The sequence below is a fragment of the Amphiprion ocellaris genome, chromosome 14 (assembly GCF_022539595.1).
Source record: "Amphiprion ocellaris isolate individual 3 ecotype Okinawa chromosome 14, ASM2253959v1, whole genome shotgun sequence".
NCBI lineage: Eukaryota > Metazoa > Chordata > Actinopteri > Pomacentridae > Amphiprion > Amphiprion ocellaris.
In genome coordinates, this window is record NC_072779.1 from 29,865,984 (window position 1) to 29,882,123 (window position 16,140).

The 16,140-nt window shown below is 36.2% G+C and overlaps 2 protein-coding genes across 3 annotated transcripts in view; one reads left to right on the forward strand and one right to left on the reverse strand.

Moving 5' to 3' along the window:
- Positions 1–3,279: 3,279 nt before the first annotated feature.
- LOC111585876 (cullin-5) overlaps positions 3,280–16,140 on the reverse strand; it is a 30,429-nt gene continuing 17,568 nt past the window's right edge. For both annotated transcript variants that reach the window (XM_023295504.3, XM_023295503.3), the window contains exons 10-19: positions 13,950–14,057; positions 13,793–13,857; positions 13,570–13,702; positions 10,325–10,456; positions 9,869–9,992; positions 8,456–8,631; positions 5,662–5,823; positions 5,377–5,495; positions 4,633–4,756; positions 3,280–4,432 (exon numbers count right to left, since the gene is read on the reverse strand). In XM_023295504.3, the coding sequence (XP_023151272.1) occupies positions 4,238–4,432; positions 4,633–4,756; positions 5,377–5,495; positions 5,662–5,823; positions 8,456–8,631; positions 9,869–9,992; positions 10,325–10,456; positions 13,570–13,702; positions 13,793–13,857; positions 13,950–14,057 (1,338 nt within the window). In that variant the 3' untranslated portion in view covers positions 3,280–4,237. The remainder of the gene's footprint in view (positions 4,433–4,632; positions 4,757–5,376; positions 5,496–5,661; positions 5,824–8,455; positions 8,632–9,868; positions 9,993–10,324; positions 10,457–13,569; positions 13,703–13,792; positions 13,858–13,949; positions 14,058–16,140) is intronic.
- On the forward strand, positions 8,753–9,202 carry LOC111585877 (protein SET-like; the record flags this gene model as incomplete). Its single annotated transcript, XM_023295505.1, has 1 exon — positions 8,753–9,202. A coding segment is annotated over one exon (450 nt), but the record flags the coding sequence as incomplete, so codon positions are not given.

Genomic DNA, 16,140 nt, shown 5'->3' on the forward strand with positions numbered 1-16,140 from the left:
TTTTGGCAGATAGAAAACGGCATCATATGAGTTGAATTGGGCGTTTGAAGCTACTTAACAAGTAAAAAATCCACCTGATATTTGTTGGCCAATATCGTTGGCTGGTATTGAGCCATCACACATATACTGGTACCTGCATATTTGTTGTCCAATATGTGCTGACAGGTAAACATTTTTTTCTCTACAGAACATAAAGCAGAAAAATACCACAAATATCACAGGTATCGGTTCAGCCATAGTTAAAATAAATGATGATTTTGTCATAATCTAAGGCACAGAGAAGGTAAAGACAGAAGGATTGTTGCAAAAGAAATAAATTACTTTGTTTTTTGCATATGGGGATTATGTTAAAGTCAAATTTCCAAATATAAACAAGAATATTAGACATTTTAAACATATGCAGCATAAACCTAGGAATCAATACTTTAATGTTGTCTATAATTGTAAATGCCCTACGTCATGCACATTATGACTGGTCCATATAAAAGTAGCTGTATGCCGATACAGTATAAATTGAGCAATAACAAGAAGCATTCAGTTTATTTGTTTGGGTTTTCTTTTTTTTTTTTGGCAGATTCACACTTTCTGGCACCTCTTATTAGTGGCCAAAAATGTTTATTTTAAGTTAAAAAAAAAAAAAAAAAGAGGCAAGTGATCAATTTGTATTTTGGACCTTAATACATGATGTTTTCAAACACACGTATTTAATTTGGTGCTGAAGGATTTGCCATATTACACTTTAATTTATGTATTTATTCATTTGTTCATTCACGCATTCATTTGGGGTCCAGAATGTCTCAATGTTTTGGCTGTTTTAATGGATGTATTGCACGTTTTAACCTCTTTTAATGACACTGTTTACAACGGTCCTTTATCCATTTTATTTTGACAGTACCAAGAGGAAGTCCTACATTTACCTCCACGACTGTGGTCCTCACTTCAGTCGCAGTACGCATGCGCTCAGCTAACAGGCCTGCCGTAATCCCCTTTGTCACAAATAACAAGAGGATGCAATATGCTGTAATTAAGAAAAAACTATCCGCCTAATTACAGTCTTTTACTTCTGTTTCCTCCTGCTGGATGCAACATCTGAGAACACACAGCGGAAAAATAATATCAGTCAGGTTTATTTTATATTTCTGATGAGAAATAATTTAAAAAAAAAATCATATAGCAAAAACAAGACACAATGAGAGCACAACACAACTAAATGTCTCTGCTGCCAGAAAACAACAGCTTCACTAAATCTCATTTTACATATTAATAATATTTCTGACCTACAATCTGAAAGTAAATGTAGATATCGTGATTGTTTCTGGGCCTTACAGTATTTTAATAAAACTGTGTATTTATATAACAAATGTGACACAATGTCCAAAGAAAATAATTAAAAGGCAAAAAATTACACTGTAACCCCAGAATTATAAATTTCAGTTGAGCAATAGTTTAAATTTACTTAAAGTATCAAAAGTATGCAAAAATAGTACATGTCAATGTTGTCTTACTGTATCAGTCCATTATTATTGGCATCTATAATAAGAATGATCATTCCATAGCGCTGGATAACCCCCCTACATAACAATGCTTCTTCATTTACCTGACATTTTTGTGCACCTGCTACTTGTTCTGTATTCCTTTGTTGAACCTCTGGCTCCATCTGCTGTTCAGCTGCCACAGTTTTAATGTTGCTGTCTTCATGAAATGAAATATAATTTATGTAGGGGTGAAAATAAAACAATAATTTTTGTTTACAAAGTTGAAAAGCTTCTTGATACATGGCGGTATGAGTCCCAGGATTATGGTGCAGTTTAGAAATATCACTGCAAATATTCAAAAGTTTACAAAATACAATTTTAATTGAGGTTTTATTCAAGTAAATATGTTTTTCTGCACTGGCATACATTAGTCTCAGTCATTACCAGCTAAACTAGCTGATATTCATGGTCTTTAGAGGATGAGTGCTGTTCATTTTAGACACTCCAAAGCTGTTAAATGACATTGTTTTACAAATTTGCCAAAAATAAACCATGTGCTCAGGTGAGATCCTTTAAAAGCTAAAAAAAAAATTGCACTCCTCAGCACAACTTCAAAGTCATGACTGACTCCTCTACAACCCACAGACAGGTGACAAAATAATATAAATTGTTAAATATCTATAGCACACAGTAATTTTTTACAGAATTGTAGGCATGTGGAAAAACACACATTATGTTGATTTGATTTTTAAAGATTTTTTTCTTAAATTTTTGTAAAATAATCAAAGAAAATCAACTTTCAGCTTTCCTCTTTTTTTAACTGTATGGCATTATAACTTGGCCATAGTATACAAAATGCATTTTTGAATTCTTCTGGTCATGTTTGTTGTCTCCATAGAGGTGCAGGACTTTGCAGTGAAAAATGAACACACAGTGAGTAAAAAAGCGCTGGGAGCAAAAAAAACTGCTTGAGATTCAGAGGGTTAATCCATTCAGTACTTAGCTGATGCACATCATATACTATAGATTAGCATTATATTAATTATGAAGGTGTAGTGTCTCACCAACCAAAACAATGCTTGTTAACATAAATGTCAGTAAGTTTGTGGGCGCTCATAAGTGGAGGCTGAAGTATAGCCAGACAATGGATCACAAAATAGTAAAAATAGTACAGAATCTGCTTACAACTGTTTTATATCTCATGTATTAAATATTTATATCGTCCTTTTAAATGGGCTGAAGTAAAACGTTAGTGGTGAAACACTAACCATGTGGCCAGTGATACTGTGAGAGAATAAAACAATTGGTAGCTGTTCAATAACTCACACAGCAGGTCTCCTTATGCTTGGCTGAAGATTTGAGCATCCTCTGAACATACGCAGCTTTTGAAAAGCAATCAATTAAAAGAACATGTAAAAACAATCTTTTTAAACCCAAGGGCAGAGAAAGCAGATTTAGCATCAACTCTATGCCAGGTTGGACGGGAAACTACTATGAAGAGGAACATATTTAGACTTTCAGTGTATTTATAGGTTTTGTCCAGACCACACAGATGGATTTGGATATTGAAATTGAAAACCTTTATCCTAAATAAAAAGCCAAACATTAAAGCTTGTGGTTTTCTCTTGACTGACTCTCACAAGCTTGGCAAGTTTTTATACCATTTGTTTTCTAAAAATGGCAAAAAATTTGGCTTTAAGCACTTTACAAAAATGTGACAATGTATGTAAAAAATCTGGAGGGCTTCTTTAAAACTTTTCCCGATGCTGTTTGCCTGAACTAAGAGGAATGACAAGCCTGCATATAGTTTTATAATAAGGTGCTGTTTATTTAATCATTTCATTATTCACATCTCATGGTACACTCTCGTATAGCTTTGACTTGTAGTATTTACCACGTGTAATACTGACCTCAGCCTTCTCTCCCAGGCTTCCTGCAGAAGAGAGGACCGTTGCAAACACGAGCTGAGCTCCCGCTGCGACTCCACCTCTGTCCCTGGGGGCATTTGGTAAAAGGGCCTCTGATTCCAGATTTTAGCAATATGCTAACTTCCCCCCACATAATCATTTTGACCCAGAGACAGAGGCTTTACGGTTGGCTCTACATTGCCGTCTGGTTCAGTCCTGCAAACTGTGAAGTGCTGATCTGGCTTTTTATACACTTTGAATGTCCGGATTAAGTGTTTGATCACTTTAACTGTGACCGCAGAGAGTCACGACGGCGTCACAGCCCCCGCGATAAAACCAAGTAGCTGGGTTATAGCAGCGTCGCTTTTCAGGGGGGACGAGGGCGGCGTTTTGTTCGAGGTTCAGATGATCTGGATTTGACGTGGATTAAAACCGGACTGCAGATATTTTGAGTTCCTCAGCTTTTCCTGTCAGCATGCCTGTAGACTTGTGCAAGCAGGAGTGTCGCAGTAGCTGCCCAGATGACACACCATGGCATCAAAAACGGACCGTTCACAATTTAACAGCCTCATCTGGACAGCAAAGGAAACTCCCTTCAACTAAAAAGTTATGACCACTTGGTGCAGACTCCCACTGCATTATCTTTTTTTCTTTGTACAACTTTAAGGCAGGAAGTTCCACTTTTTTTAAATAGGTCTCAGTCTTAAATTCATGCCTCCCTGCACAAGATTGGATTTTTTTTGTTTTTTTTGTTTGTTTTTTTTTTAGAGGACGGGGAGCCTGGAAGTATTCTAGTGTCCATCAGGCCTGATCCACTGAAACCAAAGTCAACACAAGTCATCCTAATGTGCTGTGCTATGCCATGTAGATGAAGGTGTTTATATCCGTCTCATCCCGCTTTATGTACTTGTGATCTATCAGCCACTCAATCTGCTCCTTGATCATCTTCTTCTGTGGTAAAAACATGTTCTTTAGGATCTCCACCAGCTCCGTCTGCAGCTGGGCGTTGTTGATGCGCTTCCTCATCTTCATGATCTGGATTATGGCCTCCTGGATGTGGGAGAAGAAAGGTGTGAGGGGGGAGTGGGTCAGAAAGCACGCTGTGAGACAGATGGATTACTATGCAGCCCGTAAGTTTAAACAAATGTGACCACAGATGTCTGCTGAAGCTCTGTGGTGGGAAACCATTTATTAACAGTAGGAGGGAGCAGCAGTATCTCCACCGGCATGCTGTGAGCTCATCTCCATACCTGTGTTCTTAGTATCCTGAGCTGGACAATGCCTTCGTTCTCCTCCTCTCTCATTCGCTCCGTGGTGAGCTGCAGCCGACCAATCAGGTTAATCTTCCCCCTTTTCTGAACCTTTGAGTTTTTTCTATAAAGTTGAATTTAAAAAGGAAAACAAAAGTCCTGGGTCAGTGTACAGGTGCACAGTTTCTAAATCTACATCAGATGTACATGTAACAACAAACAAACAAAGAATAACACTGAAAAATCAATGCAGTCGCTAACGGAAGCCTTACTGTAAGAATGGTTTTAGCGTTGATCATATACAAATAAAACTGACTAGTGGTTAAAAAAATAACAGTGGAATCTACCAGCCATAAAGACTCCACCACTACAAAACCTCCCTCTACACTCCCTCTTGTGTAATTTTCATTCAAATTTACACTATAAACAAATGGTTTTTTCTGCCACACTGGGAAAAAGCACATTGGAACTACAACAGGAAAGTTTCCCTCTTTAAACGCTCTCTTAAGTTTAGCAACTGGGAATCAAACATTACAGGAGATGCCCAAGTGAAAGCTAAACTGTCTGACTGCTTAAACCCAACATTCAAACTAAGAACTAAAAATAGCAAAATCTATATTAAAGAAAGCTGATCTAGCAAAAAAAAAAAAAAATCCTAATAAAATTCCTCTATCCTTCAATTTAAACAACCAATACGCAAAACTGTGAAGAAAAGTGGTTCATATTGAGTTTAAAGCATCTTACATGAGAGAAAACTCCTGGTTGACGTAGAATAATGTTCCTTCTGCAAAGTCTTTGGGCGAAGACACCACCGGGTCGTACAACAACACCTGCCGCTTGAGTTTGGGAAACGCCACCAGAGACTGCGAAAGAAAAGTTTTGAGGAGAAAGTTAAATAATCAGATCAATTAAACAGAACAAGTTTTCTGAGTTATTAAACAAACAGCACTACAATTTACTAAATCTGCGGCTCAGAAATGTGAACTTGCTGAGTGAACTTTCAACACTTCGTTCATCCTTGGTGTTTACCCAGAGAGTGCGTCGCAGCTCCGCATCCGGCAGCTCAGTCGCTAACTTGAGGTTTTCAAAGCTGATCCGCTCCCTCGGCCTCTGGTTCCAGGCAAACAGCACAGCCAGCTGGAAGGTGGTCACCTCCAGGTCGTACTGGCCCACCTCGTTCTTAAAGGTGATCTGGGGAAATGAAGAACAATTAGTTTAGCCTGTTTTACCTGTTCAAACATCACAGCAACCGTAAGTGGGAGTGTGAATGTGGAAATTGTAATCAGATTCTGAAAATATTTGAAGCATTTGCAATTTTAAAAAAACACCCTCTGGATGACAAAATTGCAACCTACAATTTCAAATTATGCTCTCACTAAAGCTAAATCAAGGAGTTCGTAGACCGAAAAATTACAGAATATACACTGACAGTCAAAAATTTTAGAGCTCTCCAATTTTTCCAGTTTTTTATTGGAAATTATGCATGTTTATGTCTCATTGTACTCTCAAATGAAAGCATAGAACAAATAAACATATAAAGTTTAAAAAAAAAATAAAAATTTAGAAACCAAAATGTATTCTAAACTTTTGACTCATCAAAGTACCACGTTTGGCAGATACAACAGCTGAACACACTCATGACATTTTTTCCACAACAGAAATCAAATATTCTTCAGAAAGTTCTTCCCAACTCTGTTGCAGAAGTTCCATAAATGTGTAGCACTTGTAGGTTGCTTTGCTTTCAGTCTTCTGTCCAGTTCATCCCAAACCAACTCCATGGGGTTTAAGTCTGGACACTGTGCTGCCACTCCATGTTTTCAAGCTCACCATCTTACTCTTTTTCACTAAGATAGTTCTGGCATAGCTTGGACTGATGTTTTGGGTCATTATCTTGCTGTAGGATGAACCCCTGACCAACTAGGAACATACCAGAGGGTTCTGCATGGAGCTGGAGAATGCTGTTGTAGCCGTTTAGGTTCAGGGTTCCTCTGACTCTGTACAAGAACCGACCCTGGATCCAGTAAAACAGCCCCAGACCATCATACTTCCTCCTCCATGTCTGACAGTTGATGTCACACACTGAGGAATCATCCTTTCTCCTTCTAGACAGCTACAAAGATCCTGCTGATGAACCAAAGATTTCAACTTTTGATTCCTGAGTCCATAATACCTTCTTCCAGTCTTCAGTAGTCCACTGGTGGTGTTTCATGGCCCAGTCAAGCCTCTTTTTCTTATTCTGAAGTCTTAGCAATGGCTTTCTGGCTGCACCTCCAAGTCTTCTCTTCACAGTTAAACTGAGACTTCTTACTACAACCACTATTAAGCTGTGATTGAAGCTGTTGTCCTGTTGCTCCTATCACCAAGCTGTCGACTCTCACAAACTTGTCTTCTGGTTCTGTTGTGGCTTTGGGTCTTCCAGACCTCTTCCTGTCAGAGTTTCCTCCAGTTTCTGAGCCTTTTGATGGTGAGGAAAACTGTACTTACTGACACTTTGACTTTCTTTGCAATTTCTCTGTAGGAAAGACCTTCATTTTTAAGTGTTCTGATGGTCTGTCTCTCTTCTATTGTTAATAGCTTCTTCCTCACCCTTTTTATAGCAACACACTACTTTCTGCAGTACAATACTGTTCAAATAATGCTCTGGAGGGTTTGGTTCCACAGTGTGATCCAACACTACTTTATGCAGACAGAGGGGGTTGGAAGTAATCAAGAAAAGTTGGGACACCTGTAGGATTTGGTAGCATCAACTTTCTAGGCTTGATCAACCTCCATTGCTGCAGAACAGCTTTAAGTTGTTGACCCATTTCTTGTTCCCTGAAAAAGGCCTTTTTGTATAATTCTGAAATGTACATTATGTTTCAGATTTTTAACCTCTGGCAGTTCGTCACTTTCCTTTTTACCATTTCAAGCTATTCATTGGACTTAATCTACCTGAAATTCAATTTTAGAAAATGGAAAATTGGGGCCCTCTAAAACTTTTGACCAGTAGTATAAATATCAGCTATTTTGACAATTAACCATTTCATCTATACTAAATATTTCCAGCTTTTCTAATTTCTTTTCAATTTCTTTTCTAATTTCTTTTCAATTTCTAATTAAGTGGATTTGCTGCGTTTCTTTGTAACATGTTATTGCAAACTAAATATTTAGGTTTTGGCTGGTTGTCCAAAAAAAACCAAGCCATTTAAAGTGGCAACAGACTCATTTTTTGCTCACACAATATAATGACTATAGAAAAAATAACACCATCTGCGTTTCAATTGCTTCCCTATAAATCTTGCTTTCTCTATGCAGTTCTGTTTAACGCTGGTTCAAAATCTCCCAGGAAAATGAAGGCTAAATTTAAGATTAAAAGAAAAACCAGAGTGATTGTGGAAGCGCTTTCTGGCAAAGGGAAAAGAGCGCTGTTTTCAGAGGAGGCAAACTGGATTGAAAAGTTGTTTGTTGCCACTTTAAAGACTCCATCTATGACTCATAGACTAAAAAAATAATCTGATTAGGGAAATTAATCACTATTTGCAGCACTTGTTCTCACCCATCTAGAATATTTATAAACGAGTGCAATTCTAAATTCAGGTTCATCTTAGTGGATGTTCCCTTAAGACATTGAAATGGGTTTTCTACTGAAAGAGCAATAAAATGCCCCACAAGAGACATGCGTCCAAGTTTTTTTTAGCACTTCGATAAAGCTGTAAACACAACACTAATATCTTATTGTCCTATAGAGCTGCCGTGTTGAATTTACCAACATTAAGCAACATCCGACTGCCTCAGTTACGTGCAGTATTTGTGTTTTTCTGTGCAGATATGTGGATACACTCACAATGCCGTTGGACATGAGGTGATGCCAGTGAAGCTTCCTGCCACTGTGGTTCTTCTTGTAGAAGTCTTCTACCTCTGGTATCAAATCCTCCAGCTCTGTAGGAAGAGAGACGAAAACCTTCTCGCTGCTCCTCGACCAGGCTCCAGCATTCAGGATCTTTATGTTGACTGAGTCAGCTGCAGCGAAACATATGTTAAGTTGATCTCAGACATTCAAAATTACAGGCTTGAGGGAGGCTGAAGATAGACATACGTTGTAATTATTTAGCATTTATTACTAGTATTATTATTGCCTTGACTCAACCATCCACAAGTCTCAGCTCTTCTTGGGGAGGAGGATGAGGAAGCATTTCATTACTTGTCGAGGGTTGAGGTCACTGAGTTCGAGGATATCAAGTCTGGCCATAGAATAGATTTTTATTTTGATGAAAATTCATATTTTGAGAACAAAGCTCTCTCCAAAGAGTTTACTGTAAATGAGAAGGGAGACCCTGTTTCCAAGTCAACTGAAATCAAATGGAAAGCTGGAAAGGACCTGACAAAGCGTACTGGTCAGACGCCGAACACAGCTGGGAAGAAGAGGCAGCATGAGGAGCCAGAGAGCTTCTTCTCCTGGTTTACTGACCACTCAGATGCAGGAGCTGACGAGTTGGGAGAAGTGATCAAAGATGATATCTGGCCTAACCCTCTGCAGTACTACCTAGTCCCTGACATGGAGGATGAGGAAGGTGATGACGACGATGATTAATTCAGCTCATTAGCAGAATTCAAGAAATAGTTTGACATTTTAGCAATACATTTACTTATTTGATATCTTACCAAGAATTAGAAGGAAAGCTGAGTATCACGCTTACATTTATAGATTAAATATGCTGGAATAATAAAGCTGGAAAGGCTTTTTTGTGTATTAAACATCAAAAGAAAAAGCAAGAATAAGTTTTGACTCAAAAGCACAAAATTTAAAGATACTTAGTTTACAGAGGCTTAAAATAAGGAAAAACAGTAAACAAAATAGCAAATCCTTATATTTGAAAAGCAAAAAAGTGCCATTTTTCTTGATAAATGATTTCACTGACTAACACAGTTGAATACCAACTGTATGGCAGTCAGCCTCTTTGTCTCTCAGCATTTTTTGTAGCTCTCATCTAAAGGTAAAATCCTCCAACTAGAACATTTAGAGCTCATTAATTGTCATTTTACAAGTCTCAGTGCTAAGCTAAACTAAGCTAAGAGGCTGCTGATTGTGCTTTATGTGTAGAGTACAGGTATGAATGTTCTCATCTGAATATCACCAAGGAGCAAATGTATTTATTTCTCAAAATATCAACTATCCCATCATTTAAGTCATAAAATTAAGTAAAACACCAAATACTGACTTACTGCTGCTCTACATATGCATTTCAAGTGTGTTTACCTGGTAAAGCGAGCTTGTTGTGTTTATGCATTTCTTTGAAAGACTGGTTGAGGTCCTCTGACACCTTGATGTCCTGGAACATCCTGGCCAGCTTGTTGACATAGTCGGCCGGCATTCCTACTTCCTGTTAGGAGTAAACGTCATCACACACAGTAGGATGATGAAAAACTGCTTCTTTTAACGTTGCTGAAAATCAAAACAACTCACAATTTATCTCCAGTACACCACAAATTATTGTAACAAACAATGAGTGACATCTGAGGCTGCTTTTTCACAAGAAATAAGTTTATAATGATGATTTTATTAATCAGGAATGCAGAAATCTGCTAGAAGCCACTGATTGTGATGTTTTTTTATATTTGTGATGATAATGGAAAAGGAAACAGCCCGATTTCATGGTGAATTTGGTGAATGGAGGATGGTATGAAATTAAAAAATGACTGTTGAGGCTCGTACCCTAAGCCACTCCACCATGTTCTCCTCTATCTCGCTGTCGGCTGAGATGTCGAGGATGAGCCGGCGGGTCAGGTGGGCTTTGTGGTAGCGCATGAACACATCTTTGTTCTGGACGTACTTCAGCACTAAAAGCTGCAAAAAGAAAACACAGAAGAAAATGTTGTAGTAAAAGTTCTCTACTGTTGGTCTTTACCAGATTTCCTCATTGTTTTTAATTATTTAAGTGGTTTGTAATGTCTAAACTGATATTTTTGTTTGTTACTTGAGACTACAAATCTAAAGAAATCAAACACACCCACATCGCGAGTTGCAAAATGACAAAAATTTTTTGTCAGGTTTAAACAAATAATACTGTAGACCTATAACATCAATATTAAATTAGCCAGTTAATTTGCATAATTATTGGCATTGCAGACTCTTAACCTTGTATTTAAATTATCCTGGTAAATTTGCGTAATAAAATTATTGTAAGACCTTAAGCTAAACATTTCAATTTGTCAGGTAAATTTGTAAAATTAACAATATTGCAGTGTCTTAGCCATAATATTAAAATTAGTTTAAGAAATTTACATTTTAAATAACATTCTAGAGTTTTAACCATAATATTTAAATTAGTCAGGTAAATTAACCTGAATAAGAATATTCTATGGTCTTAATTTTATTAGTTAAATTACTTACGTAAATTTGTATTATGAATTATATTTTCGTGTCTTAACCTTAATATTTACATTAGTCAGGTAAATTTACATAATGAGTAATACTGTAGGATCTTTACAATAACATTCGAATTAGTCTGGCAAATATACATAATAAATGACATTGCAGCATCTTAACCTTATTATTTAGCTAAATTTACATAATTAATGACATTGCAGCATCTTAACCTTATTATTTAGCTAAATTTACATAATTAATGACATTGTAGGGTCTTAATATTTAGGTAAATGTACATAACTAATGACATTTTAGGGTTTTAGCCTTATTATTTAGGAAAATTTACATAGTTAATGACATTGTAGGGTCATAATATTTCAGTAAATATATACAATTAATGACATTGTAGCGTCTTAACCTTAATATTTAGGTAAATTTATGTAATTTATCACATTGTAGAGTCTTAACCTTAACATTTAGGTAAATTTACGTAATTGACTTTGTATGGTCTTAACATTTAGGTAAATTTACAGAATTAATGATATTGTAGGGTCTTAACCTCAATATTTAGGTGAATTTACATAATTGATGACGTTGTAGGGTCTTAACCATAATATTTAGGTATATCTATATAATTATCGACATTGTAGGGTCTCTACCCTAATATTTAGGTAAATTTACATGATTGATGACATTGTAGGGTCTTAACCTTAATATTTTGGTACATTTATACAATTATAGACACTGTACGGTCATAACCTTAATATTGAGGCAAATTTACATAATTAATGATAATGTCGGTCTTAACATTAATATTTAGGTAAATTTACATAATTTATGACATTGTAGGGTCTTAACTTTGATATCTGGGCAAACTTACACAATTAATGACATTGTAGAGTCTTCACCTTAAAATTGACATAAATTTACACAATAACGTTGTAGGGTCTTTACCTTAATATTTTGGTACATTTACACAATTATAGACACTGTACGGTCATAACCTTAATATTGAGGCAAATTTACATAATTAATGATAATGTCGGTCTTAACATTAATATTTAGGTAAATTTACATAATTTATGACATTGTAGGGTCTTAACTTTGATATCTGGGCAAACTTACACAATTAATGACATTGTAGAGTCTTCACCTTAAAATTGACATAAATTTACACAATAACGTTGTAGGGTCTTTACCTTAATATTTTGGTAAATTTACATAATTAATGACATTGTAGGGTCTTAACCTTAACATTTAGGTAAATTTACGTAATTGACTTTGTATGGTCTTAACATTTAGGTAAATTTACAGAATTAATGATATTGTAGGGTCTTAACCTTAATATTTAGGTGAATTTACATAATTGATGACGTTGTAGGGTCTTAACCATAATATTTAGGTATATCTATATAATTATCGAAATTGTAGGGTCTCTACCCTAATATTTAGGTAAATTTACATGATTGATGACATTGTAGGGTCTTAACCTTAATATTTAGGTAAATTTACATAATTTATGACATTGTAGGGTCTTAACTTTGATATCTGGGCAAACTTACACAATTAATGACATTGTAGAGTCTTCACCTTAAAATTGACATAAATTTACACAATAACGTTGTAGGGTCTTTACCTTAATATTTTGGTAAATTTACATAATTAATGACATTGTAGGGTCTTAACCTTAATATTTACGCAAATTTACATAGTTATTGACATTGTTGGGTCTAATATTTAAACTTGTCAGGTAAATCTGCAATGTTCATTTTATTTCTCTTTTGGAAAATACTTTGGCTTAACATCTGTTGCTATAAATGTGCTACATAAGTAACTGTGACTTGCATTGATGCAAACAGAATCCGTAATCAAGACATATCAGACCAGCTTGTTTTCACCAAGTGTATACATCTTTTCACACTAGAATCATTATCCGTGATGTGGTAATCCTTTACTGTGGTGTTTACTCCATTTTTTATTTATTTTTTATCTGCATTGCTGTAATAGCCATATTTGTCATAAGCCAAAGACAAATTTCCACCTTTGGATTGCAAAGATGAAGAAAAAGTTGATCCAGGCATAGGATCTGCTGGGAAAACAAAATATTAGCACATTTCTAGGCCAATTTTTAACGTGGTAAAATCGAAGGAAAGCAGAGGAAAAGGGAACTAAAGGTTAAATTGCAGCATGTGACGCTGTTGCATCACATCAGTTAATATATGGTGTAACACTTTGTGATGTGACAAGCAGTGAAATGTAGCTTAAAATAGTGTTGGGTTGATGCAACACCATTCAACATGACTTTCTCTTCATTTGTTGAGTGTCTATATCAGGGTATGTCATGTGTATATATTAATCAGAGTCCAACTTTATGTCACTTTGCTTAAAAATTTGCAGCAGAACTTGAAAATTCACAAACTGCACAGCTTGCTGCCTTTGTATTCCAGGTAACAAAGCCTGCAAATGACTTATAATGCGTTTGTACCAACTGCCTTGCTCTACAAAAAAGAGCTTCAAATTGTGAGCCCAGTAATAAAGAATTCAAAACCAGAGTTAACAACCACAAAACACGAATGTTCCCTGAAACATACCACTTCCTTGAGCTTGGCCTCGATCTCCTCAGACGTGAGCTTCTTGCTCAGCGGGGTCTTCCTCAGGAGCATGTCGCAGTAGTTGGCCAGCAGCTCCGGACACTTGGACTCTGGCTGAGTTTTCAATCCGACCCTGCAGTCGAGCAAGACGAGTGCAGTCAGTAATTTCTGCCTTTCATAAACCAGAGCAAAAGCTGAATTTCATGCAGGCAGTTTGTCTTACCCTTTCTGTTTCATGGGAAGCTCTAATTTAAATATAGTGGCATCATTGACGACAGCTTTATATGCCTGCAAAAGAGATTTTACAAAATAGTTAAGAGCATGTTCTGTCAGGTGCTTCCACTGTTAATGATGGACAAGTTAACAAGAGTCTAACTCACTTTGTCTCTTGCTGTCAGGAAACGTGGGTCGTCCTGGAAGGCCTCTTTCACCAGCCGACTGAAGCGGTTAAACAAGGTGAGCAGCTGCTCCACATATTTCTCTGAGTCCTGTGACAAAGAACAGGTGGTGCAAGCAGACTTAAATCATCTTAGATTAAGGTGGAGTTGAGGTTAAAGACGACCTCGAGTTGAGGCTTTTTTGTCAAATCAGCGTGATGTACAACAGATTATGCACCTTCAAAATATCAGCTTAGTCACTTTTGTGCAACAGTTGAAAGCTGATCAGTCTGAATATCAAAATCCAAGCATTAGCGATATGAAAAGTAATGCTCATTTATCAAAACAGGCTCTGATGTTTGTCTTTGGGTGGCATTTCAATCTCTAATGTAAAAAATAGGGCAGGGACTTTAACGCTTTAATTTCGATTAATTAATCACAGCGTAAAATAACGCGTTAAAATTTTTGCCGCAATTCCTTGCACCCTCCTCAGTTCCCTCTTTTCTGGCACACAGGTAACTCTGATGAACACTCCAGCCCAGTAGGTGGCGGTAATGAACCTAAAGTCTGTTTGTAGCCATGAAGAAGAAGCACAGGAAGCACTGAGTGAAGTCAGGCACTGCTGAACAGTGAAGGAAGATGAGATTGAGCTTGTTGGACAGAAATTTTCCTTTTAAAAATCTTCCTGATGGCAGCTTGGATAAAAGCCTGGTTGTGGGCAAATTGTACAACAAAGAGTTTTCTGATCACTGCAGCACTTCAAGCCGATGGTATCACCTCAATGTAAAACATGTTGCTGTTAGCACCAGAGCTAATGTCAGCTACGAGTCATGCTAACGGCTAATGGTGTAGCCATCCCATAATAGACCACTTTTCTAAACAGTGCTTGAGTTTACAGAAAGTCTTAAAATGTTGAATAAAGTCGCTATAATTGCACTTAGATTTGCAGTAATCTGTGAATGTAGCAGACACATGAAAAATGCAGATAAATAGAAATGAAACATTTTTGTGGTTTAAGTTTTTACTCCGTCGAGGCTCTGCCTCCTTGGAGGAGAAATAACCTAAACAACAAAAATATCTCTTTTAATAACTTAATTATAAACTTTTTGTTTATAAAAAATTACATAAATAAAAATTGATATTCCTATAAAACGAACCATCAAAATTCCACCATTTATCAGACCCAGAAAAGATGAAAACAGAATGAATCTGGATTTTCAACTTTCTGAATTTCCTTGAACTACTTATGCTGATTTTATGTGCCATACAGTGGAAAAAAACAACTAAATTCAGGCTTTAAGTCATCAAAATCACTTTTTTCTATATGTCCCATTTTCCTTTTTTTTAAAATAAATTTTAAATTATAAACACGTATATGTCTATTCATTGATTCAACAGTCAACCACAATTTTATTTGGATTGAAAAACTTCACTTATTGTGTCAAATATTGCTATTTACAAAACTGCAATTACAAAGCCTGTAATTAATAAGATTAAAATTTTTAATTGCGTCCCACCACTAGTAAAAAACATCATGGATTTCAAAAGATAAATCTGATAAAAACGAAACAGAAATTACAAAAGCACATTGCATTTGTTTGAATCTATGCAACAGGAATGGGCTGCTGTGACAGCAGAACAATGTCAGAAGCTGGTGGAGAGCATGTCAAGACGCATGACTGCAGTCATCAGAAACAATGGATATGAATCAGTACTAACTCCTGTGTGTATCATGGGACTAAAATGGACAGAAAAGAAAACATGGAATCCTAAAAGCAGTTTTTGGCAGAATGACGCCATAGCCATTGATGGAATAATTGAAGGGATTTTGGTTATTATCAAGTAAACCATGGAAAATGGCCAGATATCAGCTCTTAAATTAACCTCTTGTGAGCTATTTTTGTTATTATATTTGTCCAAACAAATGTATCTTTAGTGATACCGGACATTAAAATGAACAAGAAACTGAAGGAAACACTGGTACTTTAATCATTTTTTTCCATGACTGTATATAGCATCAATTACATTATTTAACCATACTGTATAACCTACACTTCTAACTTGTAGAACATGTTCAGTCTTTGGTCTACTTATTATTGTGTCACTTTCCGAACATTTATATATTTAATTATTTTTAAAAAAGTCACTGTAGATTTTCACAGCATCTGGTTGCGAAACTGAATATTACATCGGA